This window comes from Pimephales promelas, chromosome 1, assembly GCF_988280905.1.
Source record: "Pimephales promelas chromosome 1, fPimPro1.hap1.1, whole genome shotgun sequence".
Classification (NCBI taxonomy): Eukaryota; Metazoa; Chordata; class Actinopteri; order Cypriniformes; family Leuciscidae; genus Pimephales; species Pimephales promelas.
In genome coordinates, this window is record NC_142769.1 from 36,725,176 (window position 1) to 36,745,526 (window position 20,351).

Below are 20,351 nucleotides of genomic sequence, written 5' to 3' on the forward strand. Positions count from 1 at the left end.
TCCAAACCCAGTATAAATGGTTCAGTGGCTCAAAGATATCCAATAAGTCAGCTATTAGACAAGCTTTGACCGAATTGCAGTGGATGGAGGGCACATATATTGTCTATATTCACTCTATATTCTATACTGCTACTTCTACAGCTTATTCCATACATGAATATAAAATGGGGGAACACATCCAAGCACAATGCAATCAATCTACTCAATACTAACCTCATACAGAGCACTTACTGTAATATTATCTCAGTGCTTTATTGAGTTGTGCTGTGTTATGTGTAGACAAAGACTATTGTATCATACAATTGTGTGGAGTTACTGGATTGGGTTTACAGAAACGTTTGGTTTAAATGTGACAGGCTGTGCACACACTGAAAGATAAAGTCCTAAGAAAACAGAAAACAGCAGGAATGTAACAATAACTATGTATAATCAGATGTGTTGTGAACTTTTTCTTCTAAAGTGTTTGAAAACTCAGAAGCGAAGACCAGGAGACTCGGAAGTATCTTTTTTAAGCAGGGTTCTTTATTGCTGTTTATGCTAAAGGCAAAATACTTTGTGTTCATATTCCTTACAAGGGGGAGGGGTTACATGGAGGTGTAGACACTCTCAAACAAAGCATGTAAATGAGGCATAGGATTGAGTTAGTTACCGGAAATTCCCTATATCAGCATAGCAGTGTCAGGTATGGTTATCCAATCAGCCTGATTATCACCCATACCTTCACATTATCATAGAGCTTAATGAAAAATTCTGTTACATTAAAGGTATAGCGGAGGATTTTCTTTTTCCGGGTGGGTAGTCTATACTATTGGTCCACCTAAGTGTCAATCATTCTGGTGATATGTTTACGTAAGGCCGTCGTAGGCTACGTGCTCATCCCTATGTAGTTTTCACTTTCAGGTGTATTATGTCGGAGTTACGGTTTCAGCCATTCCTTAGAAAATGGCTGAGGGTCGAAAGAGAAAAAATGTTTACGAAGTGTATGATAAGAAGAGAAAGGCCACAGAATATAGAAACAAGACCAGAGTGATTTTGGGTGAATATCACATGCTGGCGTGCGCTAAAAGCACAGGTTGGGCTTCTCACTGATGCCGCAGTCGCGAAGATTCTACCAGACAGGTAAAGTTTGTCACGCTATTTGGAGAAATCCATTTAAATCACTAGTAAAAGTTAATGCAAGCTACAATGCTAGCCCTGGCACGAGTCATGCACCGCATAGACACGGTAAACATCTCATTTTGTCTAAAGTAGCCTTTTGACCAAAATGGTAAATGGTATCACGCTGAAATATTCTAAAACCTTGTGTGTTTATTATTACACAAATGCAACAAGCTACTTCTCCATATGCAACTATGTATAAAAATAACGTATTAACAATGAGAGATATTAGGACCAACGTAATAGCACTGCTTATATGTTGCCATGTAACGTAATTGCGATTTGCAAAATAGTTTCCTCAGAACGTATTTCGTGTGATACAGGGTTGCACATATCATGTCTTGATTCATCGGTCACTCAATCGATCAGTATAATAAGTAAATAAAACACGGAAGGGCATTTGACATGTTGTCTTTTTTATGAATATTTTTGAGTTAGTTTAGAATTTGCAACATAATTGTGTAAGGCGTAATAGACGTTCCCTCTCGGGAGCAAGAGTGTTGTGTTTGTGCATGTGCATTTTTTTAAAAAAATTGGAGAGGGCGGGTCTTCTCTAAAATTCGGAAAGATCCTCCGCTATACCTTTACAATCTGAGCATACAATCTGAGCATAACTATTCAGATTGAGCCAGGGGCTCCCAGAGCTATAAAAAGATGAAAAGTATCTGCTCATTTTATACCTCAAATGCTAAATTCAGTCAACTAGACTTTCTCAGTTTATATACTATTGTACTTGAACCTAAATTAAACATTTAAATACATTTGTAATCCTACACAGGTATTCAAATACATTTTCAAAATATGTTTCATCGTAATAATATCAAGCTACCATTGTATTTGCATTAACAATGTCTAGCATTTTGTAACTGTGGAAGCTACTGTACTGAAGTTACACATGCACACACTAACATGAAAATGATGACTTTATAATTCTAAACTTAAATGAAGTGTTTCTTCAAATAATGTGATGACTATAGCTTCTTGTTATCCAGACGAAGTTTCCACCACTTATGATTCTGTTAAAAACAACAGTTTCAGTATTTTTTCACAAGATAAATTAATGCAGAAATTATGTACAGTTGGCTATATGTTTGTAATTGTGTCAGGTCTCATCTCACCTTCTTCCCCAGGATGTTTTGTGTTTGTGGTGGCATCTCATCCAAACTTGCATATGTATTGCTGTCCGTCACTCGAATGTCCTCATAGGTGTTGCTCTCAGGCACGTGTTTATTGTCAAGTATGTCTTGATAGTGGTTTTCTGCTAAAAGGATGTTGTCGATGGGCCTTGCACGGTTGTCATACACTAGCTCTGGCTGTTCCTTCTGCCCCGAGTTAACATCAGTCGAGGCCTGGTAGATTGGATTGGGCTTTAGGGCTACTTTGTTAGTTTGTGGCACTCGGCCAGCTCCAGTATGGTGTTCGAGGACAGCGTAAGAGCAGGAGTCTGTTTTGGATGGAAGTAAGGGAGGCTGTTGCGGGGTGGAGGGCATAAAACTACAAGACTGGTGGTTTTCATGGTGGAGAGGCCACTTTGTTTCTCTGATATCACTTCTGCTGTTTACTCTTTCATCTCCACCTGTCCTTCCAGATGTCCTTGATTCTGAAAAGCTGGGTTGTTCATGTGAAGGATTTTTACCTGGAAAACCAGCGCTTAAGGAATTCCGAAGTGGTGCACTTTTCTTTGGCACAGGTGGAATTTTCATTCCCTAATGGTTGAAATCATACAGTACATGAATTTTAACAGATATATATAAAAAGAAATGTACGCCACAAAATTAGCCGTTGTTACCAGAGAGATAGTAACCAAGGAAGCAGCTGATATGGTTACCTGTGACAGACTGTTCCTGTCAATAGAGGTGGAGGTTGTGAGTTTCCGTCCACTTTTAGAAGATAGAACGGGAGGCGTGCAATGCGGGACAATGTTAGTTTGTTCCCATAAACTTCTTAGAGCCTTAACGCTCACTCCTGAATTAACCCAGGGCTTATTTTTAACCACATCATAAAGCTCATTTGAGGCATCCTAGAAAAAAAGAAACACAAAAGTACATAAATTGTAAAACAGTTCTGTAAGACTGGAAAAACTGTAACTGGTTCATGGAATCAATCTTGCTTGCAAATTAACATGTGAAAAACTCTCACACACACCCTGCAGCCCCTTACTCTGAGCACCTTATCTACATTCTCTCTCTCTCTCTCTCTCTCTCTCTCTCTCAGTCAGTAACACTTAACACTCACACAAGAATTTATATAGTTTTAATGTGAATTATTAAGGATTGTTTAGTATCATTTTAAAGGTCTCAGGGTGACTGGTATGGTCTCATAAGTAAAACAAAAGGGTTCTTAAGAATATAGAAATATCTTGCACATAGAAGGGTGTGTCTTTGAGTTAACACCTTCTGATCCTTTGTCCGAATGCAAATTACAACTAAGCAAATGGTTCTGACTATATAAAGAAATGCAACGAGAGTTCAGGGCAGTTGTCTGTATTCAGATTAGCCCATGAGGGAGGGTCTCGCGACTTTCCTCATAGCCTGTCAGCATCTCAGCTAAAATAGTCAAACAGTAACGCAGATATCATTGATAAACCTTTTTTATCTTATGGAGTCAGATGAAACAAGTTAACTCATAAGATAAAATGTATTGCATTTAATTACAAATCACTTTGCCATGGGAAAGACGGAACTCGCGTGAAGACTTTGCCTCTAATTGAACGCCGCCTTTAGATCGATTTAGTAGGACTTACACTTCTTAACATGCTAGTATTCTATTTGTTATGTATTTAAAGGTGCACTTAGTATTTTTATAGATATTGTGCTGGTCAATATGCCCAAGATGTTAAAGCAAACATTTTCCTTAATCTCTGATGCCTTTATATAAGTGCTTTATTCACAGTTAGCAATGATATAGTTTTTACGCAAGCAAAACTGTCCAGTAACAAAATATTACCAAGATTGTATTTGGCTAGTGATCTTAGCTGGGGCTGTACTTCATACAAAACAGCTTATAATAGGCTACTGATTAAATGTAATTTTCATCCAATTTGCATGAACTTGACTTTAAACAGTTTTTAAAAGTATTAATTTCTTTATGGGTAAAAGTGTTTGTTTTTTGTTTTTGTTTTAACAAGGAATAATTACTGAGTGCACTACAAAGAATGCAAAAATATATTTACCTCTCCTACAGAATCCATCTCTGTGTTATCTGAAGTCAGGTACTCTCCAAAAGGCTGGATTGGTGTGGTTTTAAAGTGACTGATCATCTCTTTGAGACTGTTGTGAGTGGTGGAATCACCAGAAATGGAGAACATGCCAGTCTTGGTTTGATTTATGACAAAATGGCGACAACGATCCTGTCCTCTGTGAACATAAGGCATTAGAGAAAACGACTCAAAGCTCAGCAGCTTCAATATGTACATTGGTGGGTGGGGGTGGGGGTGGGGGTGGGGGGGAGAAGAACAACGCTTCTACAGAATTTATTAACTTGACATTTACATTTTAAAACCAAAAGTTGTATCTTCTAACACTTGTTATTGCACTGTGAACTAACATTAAAAAAGATGCTGCAAAATTATATTCTGCAGTTCATGTTAGCTAACGCATAAATAGGCCTAATGTTAACAAATTAGACCTTATGGTAAAGTGTTACAGACAAATCTTTATTCTTACTTGTATGAAAGAATATATCCACTGGCTTTTTCACTGAGTCTGATAAGGAAGCAACCAACATTCTTGTCTTGGAGCTGATCTTCTGCTTCACTGGAAACAGCAACAGTTACCACAGTGCAACAGCCTCAATACACAATCATAAACATTTGCATCTCAGTCGCCTGCACCTGAACAATATACGTTCAGATGATTTTATAGATCATGGTGAAACAGTTACCATTACCAAACTTCTTATCTTTCATAGTTCTTACTGCCTGGAGATGAAACCCTGGAACCAGGGTGGAAAACGTCCGTCACACAGGATGAGCACAGCCTGAGTCTCCACAAACCAGTTAAGGATGGGCTCCCTCTGTCCTCTTTCCATGCTAAGATCTCCCTCCATTTGCTCCATCCGCTTTTCATTTAATCTCTCGGACATCTTCATCTTCTGGTACATAGCTGCCTCTATCTGCTCCATTGTGAGCTTCTCAAGTGCACTGCTCACATTCAATAAACCCCACTATCCATCTTTAAAAATGCAACACTCATTCACTGTGACAGGAAGACTGGCTCACTTCATTTGCCTAGTTTCCTCATACGTAAATCTTGTGAGTATAAAAGGTTCTATTGTTTGAGTTTATCTGCCTAGTCAATAACAACACTGGTAATGTGATTTCATTGCATTATCTTTGGATGGTTTTTCTGTCAGAGTTGCCATCCTTATAAATATCAAAGATTAAAAATCTTGATTGGATCAGGAAATAGGCCAACAACTGCACATTTTCATAGATTATACAGTATTGATACATAAGTAAATATTCTCAACTGGGAAAATAAAAGTTTCAGAGTCTTATTAATAGCAGTCATTTGTGTTTCACAATACCAATGTGAAATAGTTTACTAATAGTGCACTTTATGCAATTTTGCCATGTTTCGCCAATTTCGATATTATTGATTATTGGCCTCAAAGCATAAAGACATTTCAACCAAATATTTATTGACTCTATATTTGCAATTCATTGTATCTAAGTGTTTTAGACAAAATTTTAAAAAGAATATGAAAGTGTAAGAGTGGTTGCGTAAATAGCACGACGAAACAAATGAGTGTCCAAAATAAACAGTCTTTATTAATTATTTTTTCATTTTTTATTATTTATCTACATACCGGTGATCGAGAAAAACTTTCAACCACAAACCACTTAAGCGTGAATGAGACCGAACAAAGAACTGAATGTAGGCTACTAAAGGCTTAAATACACAGACAGAGTATTCACAAAACAGGACAGGTGCGTAAATTAGAAACTAGTCTGCAGTTCTAGTTCTAAACTTCCCCTGCAGGGAACACAGGAATCCAAGGCTGGGAAAACAGAATCAAAACACAATAAAACTAAACAGACAGAACTAAACGTTACATAGTCCCCCACCTCCCAAAAGGCACGTCCCTATATGCCGTAAACAGTCGGGTAGATAGGGACACAGACAACAGCCAGGATGAAGACCCACAGCAGAGTCGACGGAGGAAGGAGACAGTTTAACCAGTTGGAGACACTGGCGGAGATGGAGAGCTGATAGGTCCACTGCCTGGTAGGCAGAGTGACGTCTGACCAAGACTGAGCCATAAGGACGAGGGAGCCAAAATATTTTATATATTTTTGATAGTTTTTAGGCTACTGCAGGCTACAACTAAAAGTCTTTTAAAAATAAATATTGGTTAAAACAAGTATGACATGATCTTATATTTAGAATACTTAAAAGTAGCCTAGGCCTATTCAACAAAATTAAATCAACTATTTGCCACATGTTAAAAGTGATAATTTTAGCACTTGTCAGCAGCAGTACAGAGAACAGAGGGGTGAGACAACAAACAACATTGATTAATCTGACTGAAAACGACTGCAGTCAGCGACAAATGCGACTGAACGGGCAGGTGACAACATCGATGTAGCCAATTCAGAAGAATACATTATGTCGGGTAATTTTATTTAGTCATGGGACAAGCCTGTCAGTGTGTTGTCGTTTCAGGCATGAGAGTTCAACAGGTGGCGTGTCCACTTTTAGAAGCTGCTGATCACGACTAGTGTGCTTTCCTCTATGAAAGACGCATGAAAGGATTCAGAACGGAACATATTTGTTGGTGATGACAGGTAGGCTAAATATCTTGTACTTGTCCTACTGATCTTAAAGATTAATTTTTTTCACACAAACTCTTTGGTTAAGCCCTTAAATGTTTACTTTTTATTACAGTCAAGTCTGCTCGTGCTTGTGTAACGTTTGCCTATTCCTAAATATTTTTTCGAATAAAGAAGTGCATTAGCCTACACCGTCTTTTTGAGATGTGGTAATCCAGTGTTGTGACGATCAGACAGGGTCTGCTAGTAGACTACTAGATAAAGCTGTCATGTCAGGTAAAAACGCTTCTTCTCAAGATGAGCTCCTTTCAGCATCAAAATGTAGTAGCCTACATCAAATAGCATGGTCTTGTAAGTCAGAATATACCTGTGAAAACAGATTTTTCCAATTTGCATTTTATGAGTTTGTTTTTTCATATTCCATTCTAGACACCCGTTTTCCTTGGATAAATTTAGGCTAAATATAGGTGAGGCCTCGTCGTTATCTTGCACACTTAAGATCTAAATTTGTCCCTCCATCATAAATGAAATATTTAGGTCGCAACAAACTAATACTGTATGATCAGCTTGTAGCCTATAGTACGCAATAAAGTGTCATTTTGACTCACACTCACAGAAAATTTATATTGTTTTTTAAACAATTGTAAGTCTTTGTGCATACTATTTGTTATGAGTCCAGTTAATAAGAAGAGTTTTTGTTTTGTTTTAATTAAGATCACAATGGCTGTGTTCAAGCAGCAGCAGGTTGAGAATTTCTATGAGATTGGAGAGGAACTTGGAAGGTAAGAAGTTTGCTCTTTACTTAGTGATTTATTGATTTACTTTCCTGATTGCTGCAATCCTGATCATACATATTACACAGATGCATTCATAGGTCCCATGTATAGGGGGACATAATTAAATCCAAATTGAACCCCTGTATATATATATATATATATATATATATATATATATATGGCAAATTCCTTTAAAAAAAGGGACACTGGGAAATGGAGGTCCAATAGCCTAACCATTATTATAGCACAATTCTTTACACAACACCCCGGACCTCGCTAATTTTAAGACCCTGGTTACGGCCTTGATTCCACAGTGTAGTTTCAAATCTGAAAATCTTTTCTAGAAATACCTTTTATTTATATTTATTTATATTTATAACATGAAATTGTTGTCCGTGTGTTTTATAACAGTTCATGTGTCTTTCAGTGGGCAGTTTGCAATTGTTAAGCAGTGTCGTGAAAAGTGCTCAGGCCGGGATTTTGCAGCTAAGTTCATAAAGAAACGCCAGAGTAATGCCAGCCGGCGAGGTGTGCTCCGAGAAGAGATTGAGCGAGAGGTCAACATCCTACAGCAGATACAACATCCCAATATTGTTATGCTACATGATGTGTTTGAGAACAAGACAGATGTGGTGCTGATTTTGGAGCTGTGAGTAGAGCTTGTATTAATGCTAATACAAATGATTTCATTATTATATGAGTTTGCGATTGCAAAGTTAAAATGCATATTTTAGTTTTAGTTCACCTGCCTACCCTTATTGAGAAGAGATTATATATTTTTGTAGGGTGTCTGGAGGAGAGCTTTTCGACTTTCTGGCACAGAAAGAGTCTTTAAGTGAGGAGGAAGCCACACAGTTTATCAAGCAGATTCTAGAGGGCGTCCACTATTTACACACAGGGAATATTGCTCATTTTGACTTGAAGGTACACTACACCCACTGGTCTCATAACACTGCCCAGATTATTACAGTACAGCATATTTGCGCTGACAGATGTGAAACACTGAAGAATTCTCTGTCAGTAGAACAGTGTGTCTTTGTGTGCATATGAGTGTGGGTGTGCTCCTGTGTGTGTAATTTATTTTCCGGTTCACAGCCTGAAAACATCATGCTTCTGGATAAGAACGCCCCACTTCCCCGGATCAAACTCATTGATTTTGGCTTGGCCCACAAGATCGCTGAAGGGGTTGAATTTAAAAACATCTTTGGAACACCAGAGTTTGTTGGTATGATATATATTCTGTTTAAACCCTAAAGCCTGCAGCCTTAACTGTGCACACTAAGGGGCCTTTCACACAGAAAATGTTTTGACGTTGAAAAACTTGAGACGCAGTTTTTATGCATTTTTAGAGCACTCTGTAATGCAAAAGATGCTGAAAAAGACATACAGTAAGACATCAACGCAGCGGTCAAACACGTCCGTCTAGCTCATGTTCACATAGAAAAAACAATGGAAAAGCAGCACAGTGGAATGCAAAAACTCATTCTGTGTGAACGACCCCTAACACACTTTTTTTAATTCTTATTGTTTTGTTCCACTTATCGTTTTTGCGTTTTTCAGCTCCAGAAATTGTTAATTATGAACCACTGGGACTGGAAGCAGATATGTGGTAAGATCATTTTGTAATGTATATTAAAGGGTTAGTTCACCCAAAAATGAAAATCCTGGCAGTATTTACTCACCCTGATGTTGTTCCAACCCTCTATGTGTTTATTTGTTCTGCTGAACACAAAGGAAGATATTTGGAAGAATGTTTTAATCAAACAGATCTCAATCCCCATTGACTACCATAGTATGTATTTTTTCCTACACATAGAGGTTTGGAACAAAATGAGGGTTAGTAAATACTGACAGAATTTTCATTTTTGGATGAACTAACTCTTTAAGTAAAATATCTCAGTAATTTGATATTGTTGTTTTTTATTTCAAATAATTAAGTGCTTTCCTTTTATAGGAGTGTTGGTGTTATTACATATATTCTGTAAGTACACCATTTTTTTAAGCCTAAATATAAAAATGTGTGATTTTACCAATGTTCTGCTAATATGCTTTCTAAATACAGGTTGAGCGGGGCGTCTCCTTTCCTAGGAGAAACGAAGCAAGACACCCTGGGAAACATCTCAGCCATGAACTATGAGTTTGATGATGAATTCTTTGGCCACACCAGTGAGCTTGCCAAGAACTTTATAAGACAACTGCTGGAAAAAGACACCAAGTGAGTGAGCTGAGATCATCTGAAGTCATGTGTATTTGAGTGTGAGCTTTGAGCTTGAGACAGAGAGCAAAATATGTTGCTTGTTTTTTTGAAGTAAAATGGCATAAAGTACCATCTCAATTATGTATTTCAGAAAGAGACTTACAATTCAAGATGCCTTGAACCACCCTTGGATCAAGGTATGTTATCAGCTTGAGATCGTTTACCTGAAAGACATTCAAGGGCCGTTCACACCAACGACAATAACTATAAAGATAACAATAAAAAAATTCGAAATGTAAAATAACAGTTCACACCATCCACACCACAACTCTAACAATTCTGACAAAGATGAATTATATCATTGGAATCACTTTTTTCTAACTAATGAACAATAAAAACATTGACAGTCAATCAGAATCCATACTGATTTAAAGAGCTTGAGCATTTAAAGTCACAGACGTTATCGTGCGTTGGTGTGGTTGCTAATATAGTCATCATTATTGTCATCTTTATAGTTCTTGGTTTGAACAGGCTCTATAGTACAGTGCATTTTGATATTCCCTTAATCTTAACTCCATTGTCTATTGGCAGTCTAATGAGCATAAGGACGAGCGCAGTAAAGCACCACAGAGGAAGAGAGAGCGTAGGCAGCTGAAGACGAAGCGTCTTAAAGAGTACACCATCAAGTCCCACTCCAGCATGCCTCCTAATAACACCTACATCAACTTTGAACGCTTCGCACAGGTGGAGGAGGACGTGTCAGCAATGGAGGGCACTTTCTGCCAGCTGGCGTCGGCCCACGACTCCTTGCAGGAGGACATTGATGCACTAGTGTCCATTTACAATGAGAAGGAGATGTGGTACAAAGAAGAAAGCGAAAGCATCAGACACGAGTTGTCCCAGCTTCGTTATGAGTTTCGTAAAGTCGAAGCCCAGAGACGGGGTGTTCACGAAGACATGAGGAGCGTGGATGGCAGCGTTAGCCGAGTGAGCGAGCGATACAAGGAGAGGCAGACACGTTTTGAGGCTCTGCAGAAGGAGCTCTGTGCTGAGCTGCAGTGGGTACAGGAAGTGGTGGGTTCATTCCAGGTTACCTTCCCGAACTGTAGCTTTAGCAGCGTGTTTAATACCGATGTCAATGAAGCACTGAAAGAGTTGCTGAATAGGTCCTGTGGAGGAGACCTGCTGACCGGCAGCAACCTGGACCAGCAGAGATGACATATTAATAACCCACCATCCACTGATCACACATCGTTATATAAACACTGGCGAGATGCTGAAGATACTGCGCTGGGACATATAGATCTGAATAAAAGCAGGTATGGTCAGTCAGAGAGAGGCATGCATAAACAAGTATACATATCGGAAGGACATTACATTATGAACAATTGTTAGATTTAATCAGCGCGATTTACTGCAATGTCAGAACCAGAACAAAAGTGAATGTTTCGTACTAATTCAAATGACATATTCCGGTGAATATTATTATTATGTTGGTCTTCATTCCAAAAAGAATTAGTCTGTGATTCTGAATGCCAGTATCCTCACCAGAGCAGCGACTGACAGCTGCACACTCTCCTCAAACATTGTGTTCATCCGCGCTGTGCCGTGTCGAGGGTGTACAGTCACGTAAAGTTGATAATTCCGCGAACGACTGCAATTGGAAATTTTGAAAAGAGATGGTGACAAAGAGGAAAACCTGCAGACTGCAGCTTTAAATTTTAGAAAACTGAATAAGGGAAAAAAAAATCATACTTTTCCAGACCTGAAAATTAAATATAATACTTTTCCAAACTGCATAGGAAACCTGTTAATATATTACTTTAGTTGAGATTATGTTAGTATGACTGTCTATATCTTTAAACTGTTAACCATAGCCTAAATAATCAGAACAGACGCAATAGTTGTATATTTAATAGCTCAGTGCCGAGTACCATATCTAGACATGGGATCTCTACATTCCACCTCTGCTGACATGATAATCATGTTCATGGCCAATGAGAAGAGTGGAGCCACTGTGATTGTACAGCCAGTGATTATGCCCTTCTCCAACTGATGCCAGGTAGATGTTAATGACCCCGAGGAGACTCTCAACCTGAAGACTCTATAATAGTATATAACACCATTCATATAATGATTGTGATATATAATTTAAGATTACTGCTATTAAGTCAGGGGGGAAATGGTGCCACAAATTGAATTAGTCTTTTTTTTTTTCCTCTATTAAAAATAACAAATAGACCTTTTTTATTTGTAAGTTGTAAAATCATAAAGCAAAATGTTATGTATTAGGCGTATTTAAAAATCATGGTTCTTCCTTTCTTTATGTAAATTTGTTCAGGTTGGTTTACACAGAACATGATGTCCACCTTTGGTTATTTGTTTTCCAGTTGCGATGAAATAAGATTGAAATGGCAAGTGAAACAAGCTTATTTGATTAAACCCTGCTAATTTATTGAACAGGCCTCAGTTTCAGATTCCATTTTTATTCCTTTTTTCAGTTGCCGTCCACTGTAATGTTTTAAAGGAATGAGTGTTTGATTTTATATTGTGTTTAAAAAGTACTGATTGTTATGTCTGCATGACATAAGTTGCTATGCTTAGTGGAATGATGCCCCTTCCAGCAAGTACTCATTGACCTATCAGAGTGCAGACTCTTTTATACAATTGACTACACTATTGGAACCACTGGAAAGGGGTGTTGATTCTTGGTGAACTGTTGGGAGAAGCTGTTAACTCCTAAAGGAGGTTATTCCATAACCATATGATCACTCTGCTACATTGTGCCCATTACTGGTGAGTTGCATTTATGCTTGAGCATTATGTTGGCACTTATCATATTTTAACTGTTATAATAGGCGACTTAATGTATGTTAGATACAGTACATTGTCAGTTTCAGTGTTATGTTGCATTCATTCTTTGCAAGGTTTCTTCAAAGGATCCTTTTATGGACTAACTGCTATATTCTGATAAATCAAAATGCATGCATGTTGTAGGATACATAGTATTTCTTTATGTTCAATTTCTCTTAAAAATATTTTGCAGTGTTTGTCACATGTGTCATTGTCACATGCTGTCATACAGTAAGGACACTTAACCCGGTTGTGTAAGTGCAACTGTAAAGCTAAACGACTAACCAGGATCCTTAAATGACTGTCATGGTAATTTGACTTGTTTTTTCTCCTGAGCAACAGAGCTTTTCATTCATATGCTGCAGCGGTTAACCCTCTAAATAACAATTTGTGGATGGTTTTATCATGAAAGGCAGAACCCTTGGAAGTGTGTCATTTTCAGCTCCAAGTGAATGTGTTGTCTACTGCAACAACGCTTGTGGTTCCCACTCTCCAGTTCTCTATACAGCATACCACAAAGCAGCAGGAAAAAAACTTGTTTTTGCATTATTATTTTAGTCCGACAGGGGGCAGCGTTTACATCTTCTTTGCTTTGGAACCCACAGACATGTAGTCCATGAAAAGTAGGTTTAGTTTAATCCAGGGTTTCTCAAACTCGGTCCTGGTGGGCCTCTGTCCTGCAGAGTTTAGCTCCAACCCTGATCAAACACACCTGAGCAAGCTAATCAAGGTCTCTAGAAAGTCACAGGTAAGTGTGTTTGATAAGGGTTGGAGCTAAACTCTGCAGGACAGCGGCCCTCCAGGACCGAGTTTGAGAAACCCTAAATAAAGGCCTCATAATAATGTTTGTTGTTGGGTAACTCTGAGGGCGGTGCTTAGCTACTGTCCCTTATGAAGTTTGGGCAAGTCAGGGATGATCGAATGGATTGTTGCAATTAAAGAACAAACGTGTCAATTCTTCTGCCCCACAACCACATTATCCACCTTTTATTAGACTGCTGTGTGTACTCAGATAGTTCTGGACAATGTTTATCTGTACGTGTGCAGTAGACACCTTTTTTTTTTTTTTTTTAATGTTTAGGTTTGGTCTGTTTAGGTTTAGTTGAATGTAGCCAGTATTATTTAGCCTATGCATGTATTTTGAATGTAAATATAAAGGAAAAACTTAAACTAAAATTAGAAATGCTGCCTAGACAACTAAGGGAACTTATTGCAAGTTAAATAGGCCAACTTCAATTACTGAACTGAAAAAAATGTTAGAAGCTAGAAATACTATTTAAAAAAACAAATAGAAATTACAGTACCAAACCTGCATTTAAATGAAGATATAAATATAAACTGAAAATATACAAATAAATTCTAATTCTAAATATTCATTTATGCTATAATAGTATGCAAATAATAGTAAAATAACATTGTTCACTCACTGTAGCGTAGTGTGGCTCTCAAATAACGGACACCGCTAGCATTGATTATATTACACAATATTTATTTATTCCAAATGACAGGTATGTTATTGTCGCCCAGAGCTGTAACGTTAAGCGCTGTTTTTTTCTGTACAACGGGTAATGAATGATAGGGAGGGACTGAACAGCACTGAGCCTGCCGCTTATTTCTCAGTAGCTGAGTCTAGCAGGGATTGAGCACTGCTCTGCACACTCCCAACTCTCAATTCAGCCTTACCAGATCAACCCAGTGGTTACGAGTATTTTCTATAATGCACGGTCACATGCCGGTGCCGAGGGATCTTTAATCGCCATGAAAGCCACTTTCGTGCATTCACTGAATAGGCCTTTGGCAGTTTATGGTAAGCTCCAGCCTCACCTTTTCAGGTCTTTATTACCACAATAGCCGACAGGTTCAAACCATTTTAAATGTGACATTGTGTTTAATCTTCTGAATTGGCATCTCTGTTTTTGTAGCAGCATTTGTGTCAAATGCATGCCTTGTACATTGGGCAGATGTTTGTTTGGGTGCATGATTTTAATGTGAAATATCAGCAGCTGAGCTGACTCATGTGAAGTGAGTGGCGGAGGGAGTTGATCACAGCCTGGCAACCACCGACAAGCAGCTCTACAGCCGGGCTAATGCGTCGGTCTACCTGTGCTATATAGTCCTATACTCACAGGACAGTTGGTTATTTGACTTGAAACTCTATCAGTGTTATAATTCAATCTAGGCCAACTACACAAATTGTGACGTTAGGGAATAATTTCAGTGTAGTGGATTAGCTTAGCTTGTTGGCTTCTACTGTTCTGTTAGCTGGTCTCATGCTAACAAGCTAAAGTTCCATTTCACTTACAGACGTTAGCATGGAAGTACACTCCTTTTGAATACATATAAAATATGCTCCAGATGTCGTATAATGATTTAAGTAGATAGATGTTCCTCGCGAATGTATTTTACGTAGCACGGACTATGCATGGCAAGCTATGTGATAAGATGGGTTAGCCAGCTGAATGAATAAGCAAACCAAAAGGTTGTCAAAACCCAACACCGTTAACGAAAACAGCTGGGTGGAAATGTCACCCAAATTTTCACAGACAATCAAAGTGCTTATTAGTAAGATATGACACTGTTTGGAGTATAAGAATGGCTTAAATAACCTCCTTTGCTGTTTTACTAATGCTTTAGCTGACAACCTGTAACTTATAGAGTCAAGTATGTCGTATTATGTAACTGCCTGTAAGGACTTGCTTTATCCTTCTGACAATCTGAAGGTAGATCAGATTGGAATATACACCTTGGTTCCTTATCCCCAGGTACTTGTGGAGATTAATCAATTCTGTCAATATAGCACCAACTAAAAGGGGGTGTAAGTAACAGGTGTAAACCATCCAATGCATACATTAGATAAGCCTCTCTCTTTCATTAGTGTCATACTTTTGGTCAGGTTTACAGACCATAGTTAAAAGAAGATCAGAACCAAAAAAGTCCAACGTCAACCTGCTTATGAAAGTTTGCTGACTAGATAAATAAGTTAATAATCAATGGGTTGACTCAAGACCTACATTTATACATGCGTTTGTGCTGAGTTGACAGAGCCTGTCATCTTCTTGAAAAGATCCCAGGCATCGGTAGGAACATTGGCAAGATGACAAGTATGTGTCATCAAACCATCATCTTCAGTTGATGAACTTTCTAGTTCTGAAGTAAATTTCTCAGAATCAAACTGGTTTTAGGATGAAAGCATATTTTATCATCACTTTGTATTGTTATTGTTAATCTTTGGTTATGGACCTTGGTATACAGGAATGTGGAGAGACTTCTAGAGGTAAAATTATTTCAGTTACTGGTTTCTCTGGGTATGTGTGTGTAACAGTTAAGGTTTAAGTACTGGTTTTGAACCAATGTTGGACATTTTGTCTTTGTCAGTTTATGTATACTACCAATTAAACATTTGTAATCATTATGGTTTTTTAATCTTTTAAAAAAATTATCTTATGCTCCCAGAGGCAAAGCTACTTTTATTTGATCAAAATAGCCTACAGTAAATGGTAATAAGGTGAAATATTTTGTAAAATTATAAATGTCTTTGTTGTTACTTTTGATCAATTAAATGCATCCTTTCTCCTTTTAGCTTTCAACCTTATATAATAATATACGATATCAAAATAAATTTTTTTGTGCTTGCTCATTTCCCCTAGCTAAGCCAACAAGCTAAGCTAATCCACTACACTCGTCACAATTTATGTAGTGGGCCTAGATTTCCCCTATTGTTCCATCATCTAACACCCACTTAATCTTTAATATATTTATAACATAAAAATAGTTATTGACTTATCTGTATCAAATATTGATGATTCTGTGTCACTTAAGTCACTGTACCTGTTTATCTCTCAGATGTGAGGGTGAGGGTGTAAGGTGGCACCATGGCTGTGATGATACCACCTGTAAAACTAAAATGGTTGGAGCATCTCAACAGCTCCTGGATTGCTGAGGATAGCGAGTCCATCTCCACCCGTGAAGGCGTCGCTCTGCTGTATGGCAAGCTGCTGGTCAATAAGGAGGTGGTTCTTCTCCCTCAGCAGGTGCTATGTTTGAAGGGCCCTCAGCTGCCGGACTTTGAGCGAGAGTGTCTGTCCAGTGATGAACAGGAGCATTATCTTGACGCGCTGCTGGCCAGTCAGCTGGCTCTGGCCAAGACAGTGTGCTCGGACTCACCCTTCGCCACTGCGCTACGTAAACGCCTGCTCGTCTTGCAGCGGGTTTTTTATGCACTTTCCAACAAATACCATGACAAGGGCAAGGTTAAACAGCAACAGCACTCGACTGAAAATACTCTGGGTTCTGCAGACTTACAAGCAGTTAACGAGAGGCCGCGCTCTAGTACAGACGCCCTCATCGAGATGGGCGTGCGAACTGGTCTTAGCTTGCTGTTCGCTTTGCTCAGGCAAAGCTGGACGCTTCCTCCAGCCGGTCCAGGAATCAACCTCTGCAACGATGTCATCACCACAGCCATTGAAGTGGTGGGCTCTCTTCCACCACTCTCCTTGGCCAATGAGAGCAAGATTCCACCAATGGGTTTGGACTGCCTGGCCCAAGTCACCACGTTTCTGAAAGGGGTGACCATGCGGAACTCCGGGGCTGACGTGGTGGGGAGGAGGCTGGCATGTGAGCTGCTGCTGGGCTTGGCAGCCCAACGAGGATCACTGCGCTACCTGCTGGAGTGGGTTGAGATGGCCTTGGCAGCATCAGCTGGTGTCAGCAGCCTGGAGCAGAGCCAGGAGGGGCTGATGGGATATGACTGCTTCATGAACATTTTGATGCAGATGAGACGTTCACTGGTACGTCATTACTAAAACTTTCATACACTAACAACAAACTGTTTTCACAAGTGTTTTTCATAGTCTTGGATATTGTGAAATGACTGGATGTCTGGTGGTGTAGGGTTCATCTGCTGATCGTAGCCAGTGGAGGGAACCAACACGCACACCTGATGGACTCTGTTCCCTATATGAGGCTGCGCTCTGTTTGTTTGAGGAGGTAACGTACACATTCATATATTTATAATATATATTTGTAGTATAAACAAGAAGAGGTCATGCCATTTTTTCCATCACTCATTGAAATATTCTTTTTTTAGAGTCTTTTAACCCTGTAAAGCCTGACATATGAAAAACTTTTTTTAAAACTGTATATATATATATTTTTTTTAATTGAGTATCATATTTGATACATCAGGCTTTTTAGTCTTTACAGAGAATATGGAGCTCATACTCAAGGAGGAAAAAATACCCAGTTTTATTCTGTAGCCTAAACTGAGTAATTTATACAATAAAGTGATGATTGTGAGATGCACAAATAAACAATCCTTAAATGAGATCATCATATTTTATACTCACATTTGAACATTTTTCTAAAAAATAGTGTGTGGATGATTAAGTTAACCTGACCTATCTTTGCTTCAGTGTTCATCTTGAAATATTATTAACAATATAGTTATGTTACTTTTATGATGATTCTTATTATGTTGATAATTTAGAGGCCTTAGATTTGCATATAAAATAAGTGTATGTATATATATATAGGGTTAAGAAAACAATCTACTATTTGAATGTTATTACTCTTATCCTGTTGGGAATGTTGGACGTCTTTCATAAGGACTTATTCAGTTTATAACAAGTTCTCAAGTGTCCAATTGAGCAATTGTGTATGACCTAGAATAGAGTGAAACGGTTGTAATGTTTGGTGATGAAATTCATCAACACAAAAGAGTCTTTGTTGTTTTCTGTTAATTTTCCTCATCCTTAAAAGGTAGCAGCTGCTGCCAATGCTCAATGTACTACCATAACAATACATGTAAATGTGGACCAAAATAAATTAAAAAAAATGTAGCAATGAAACAATAATATATAAATGGGGAGTTGTGGGATCATTTTAACATAAATGCTTTGAAGCTAAATCTGCCCTTTTTTATATACTATTGATTTTATGACGCCCCCTAAGCCAAACTCATGTTCGGATTGGACTAAACATCACCCTAATCATCACAAGGATTTTTACTTGTTAAATCTTGGTGAATCAATGAGAGCGTGCACAACATGCTCCTTGACCTCATAAAGTACTTCACCAAACTACTAAAACAAACGAAAACTAAAGTGAATGGCTATTAATAATTACATAGTCCTTTAGGCTATATTGACATACCAAACATGGTAATTATGTAATATAAATCACATAACAACACTGATAAGCAAAAGAGAAACCACTCACTGCTCTTGGCAGGGCAACTTTATCTGTAATAGGCGATTTACTAAACATTGCCATAATTTTCATTATAAGTCTGCTTCTCTGTCAAACACATTAATGTATGAATGCATATGTTAATTATTCAGTGCAGACTTTAAAAAAAATCTCTCATTTTGCCACCCTAAAATCCAGTTTCAAGTGGCGTAGTGCACAAATAAAAGAGTTTCTGCTGCTTTAAGCTGCAATCTATAACATGCTGCACAACAAATCTGTCCTGCTGTTTCTAAAAATAGAATACTAGGAATTTATCCTAGGAATTTATGTCACTCCCGTTTTGTTCCAAATCGGTTTCCTGATGTTATAGGTGTGTCGGATGGCTTCAGACTACTCAAGAACTTGTGCGAGTCCAGACAGCATCCAGGCAGGTGAGGCGGCCATGGTATCTGAGACCTGTGAGGTCTATGTGTGGGGCAGCAACAGCAGCCACCAGCTTGTAGAGGGCACTCAAGAGAAAATCCTCCAGCCCAAACTAGCTCCCAGCTTCAGTGATGCACAAACGGTAGTAAGCATCTTCATAATAACTATTCATACTGTGTTAGTATCCTCATTTTTACCCACAGTGGATATTTGATGACCACATCTCCTGTCTTTTAGATTGAAGCTGGCCAGTACTGCACATTCGTCATCTCCTCTGATGGTTCAGTCCGAGCATGTGGAAAGGGCAGCTATGGCCGCCTGGGACTGGGCGACTCAAACAACCAGTCCACTCTTAAAAAGCTGACATTTGAACCTCACCGTGCCATTAAGAAAGTATCATCATCCAAAGGCTCAGACGGCCACACGTTAGCCTTCACCGTTGAGGGGGAGGTGTTCAGCTGGGGTGATGGAGACTATGGCAAACTGGGTCATGGCAACAGCTCTACCCAGAAATACCCCAAACTAATACAAGGCCCTCTACAAGGAAAGGTACTGAATTCATGCAGTTATACATCACATGAGCTATTTGGGCACTCTAAATGGACCTGAGTGTTTAAAAGATTTATGTTTTCTGTGTGTGTGTGTGTGTGTGTGTGTTTGTTTGTAGGTGGTGGTTTGTGTTTCAGCAGGCTATAGACACAGTGCTGCAGTCAGTGAGGATGGAGAACTCTACACCTGGGGAGAGGGTGATTTTGGCAGATTGGGTATATAAATATTTATTATACATATTAAAAAAACAGTTTTCACAGAAACTATTTTCAAAATAATAATAATACAAAATGTTTCTTGAGCTGCATATCAGCATATTAGAATCATCAATAGATCGAGTGACACTGAAGACTGGAGTAATGATGCTGAAAATTCTGCTTTACCATGACAGGAGTAAATTACATTTTAACATATCTTATAAATAGAAAAGTTATTT

At 38.5% G+C, this 20,351-nt stretch overlaps 3 protein-coding genes across 11 annotated transcripts in view; 2 read left to right on the forward strand and 1 right to left on the reverse strand.

Annotated features, from left to right (window-relative positions):
* Positions 1 to 500: 500 nt before the first annotated feature.
* Positions 501 to 5,372, reverse strand: sh2d7 (SH2 domain containing 7). The gene is made up of 6 exons (XM_089129583.1): positions 5,075 to 5,372; positions 4,824 to 4,913; positions 4,331 to 4,514; positions 2,987 to 3,178; positions 2,277 to 2,864; positions 501 to 2,174 (listed from the first exon to the last, which is right to left on the reverse strand). Exons 1-6 carry the CDS (start codon positions 5,278 to 5,280, stop codon positions 2,130 to 2,132), a joined length of 1,305 nt encoding a protein of 434 aa, XP_088985709.1. The 5' UTR covers positions 5,281 to 5,372; the 3' UTR covers positions 501 to 2,129.
* Positions 5,373 to 6,873: 1,501 nt separating this feature from the next.
* dapk2a (death associated protein kinase 2a) lies at positions 6,874 to 12,368 on the forward strand. Its single transcript, XM_039662619.2, has 10 exons — positions 6,874 to 6,946; positions 7,646 to 7,713; positions 8,135 to 8,356; positions 8,493 to 8,631; positions 8,803 to 8,932; positions 9,268 to 9,316; positions 9,662 to 9,688; positions 9,770 to 9,922; positions 10,056 to 10,101; positions 10,496 to 12,368. Exons 2-10 carry the CDS (start codon positions 7,652 to 7,654, stop codon positions 11,120 to 11,122), a joined length of 1,455 nt encoding a protein of 484 aa, XP_039518553.2. The 5' UTR covers positions 6,874 to 6,946; positions 7,646 to 7,651; the 3' UTR covers positions 11,123 to 12,368.
* A 2,008-nt stretch (positions 12,369 to 14,376) lies between these two features.
* Positions 14,377 to 20,351, forward strand: part of herc1 (HECT and RLD domain containing E3 ubiquitin protein ligase family member 1) — a 46,932-nt gene continuing 40,957 nt past the window's right edge. For 6 of the 9 annotated variants that reach the window (XM_039662824.2, XM_039662826.2, XM_039662831.2 and 3 more), the window contains exons 1-6: positions 14,377 to 14,564; positions 16,601 to 17,544; positions 17,648 to 17,743; positions 19,314 to 19,511; positions 19,604 to 19,915; positions 20,034 to 20,130. In XM_039662824.2, the coding sequence (XP_039518758.2) occupies positions 16,630 to 17,544; positions 17,648 to 17,743; positions 19,314 to 19,511; positions 19,604 to 19,915; positions 20,034 to 20,130 (1,618 nt within the window). In that variant the 5' untranslated portion in view covers positions 14,377 to 14,564; positions 16,601 to 16,629. The remainder of the gene's footprint in view (positions 14,565 to 16,600; positions 17,545 to 17,647; positions 17,744 to 19,313; positions 19,512 to 19,603; positions 19,916 to 20,033; positions 20,131 to 20,351) is intronic. The other 3 variants (XM_039662825.2, XM_039662832.2, XM_039662827.2) reach the window with 2 other exon arrangements.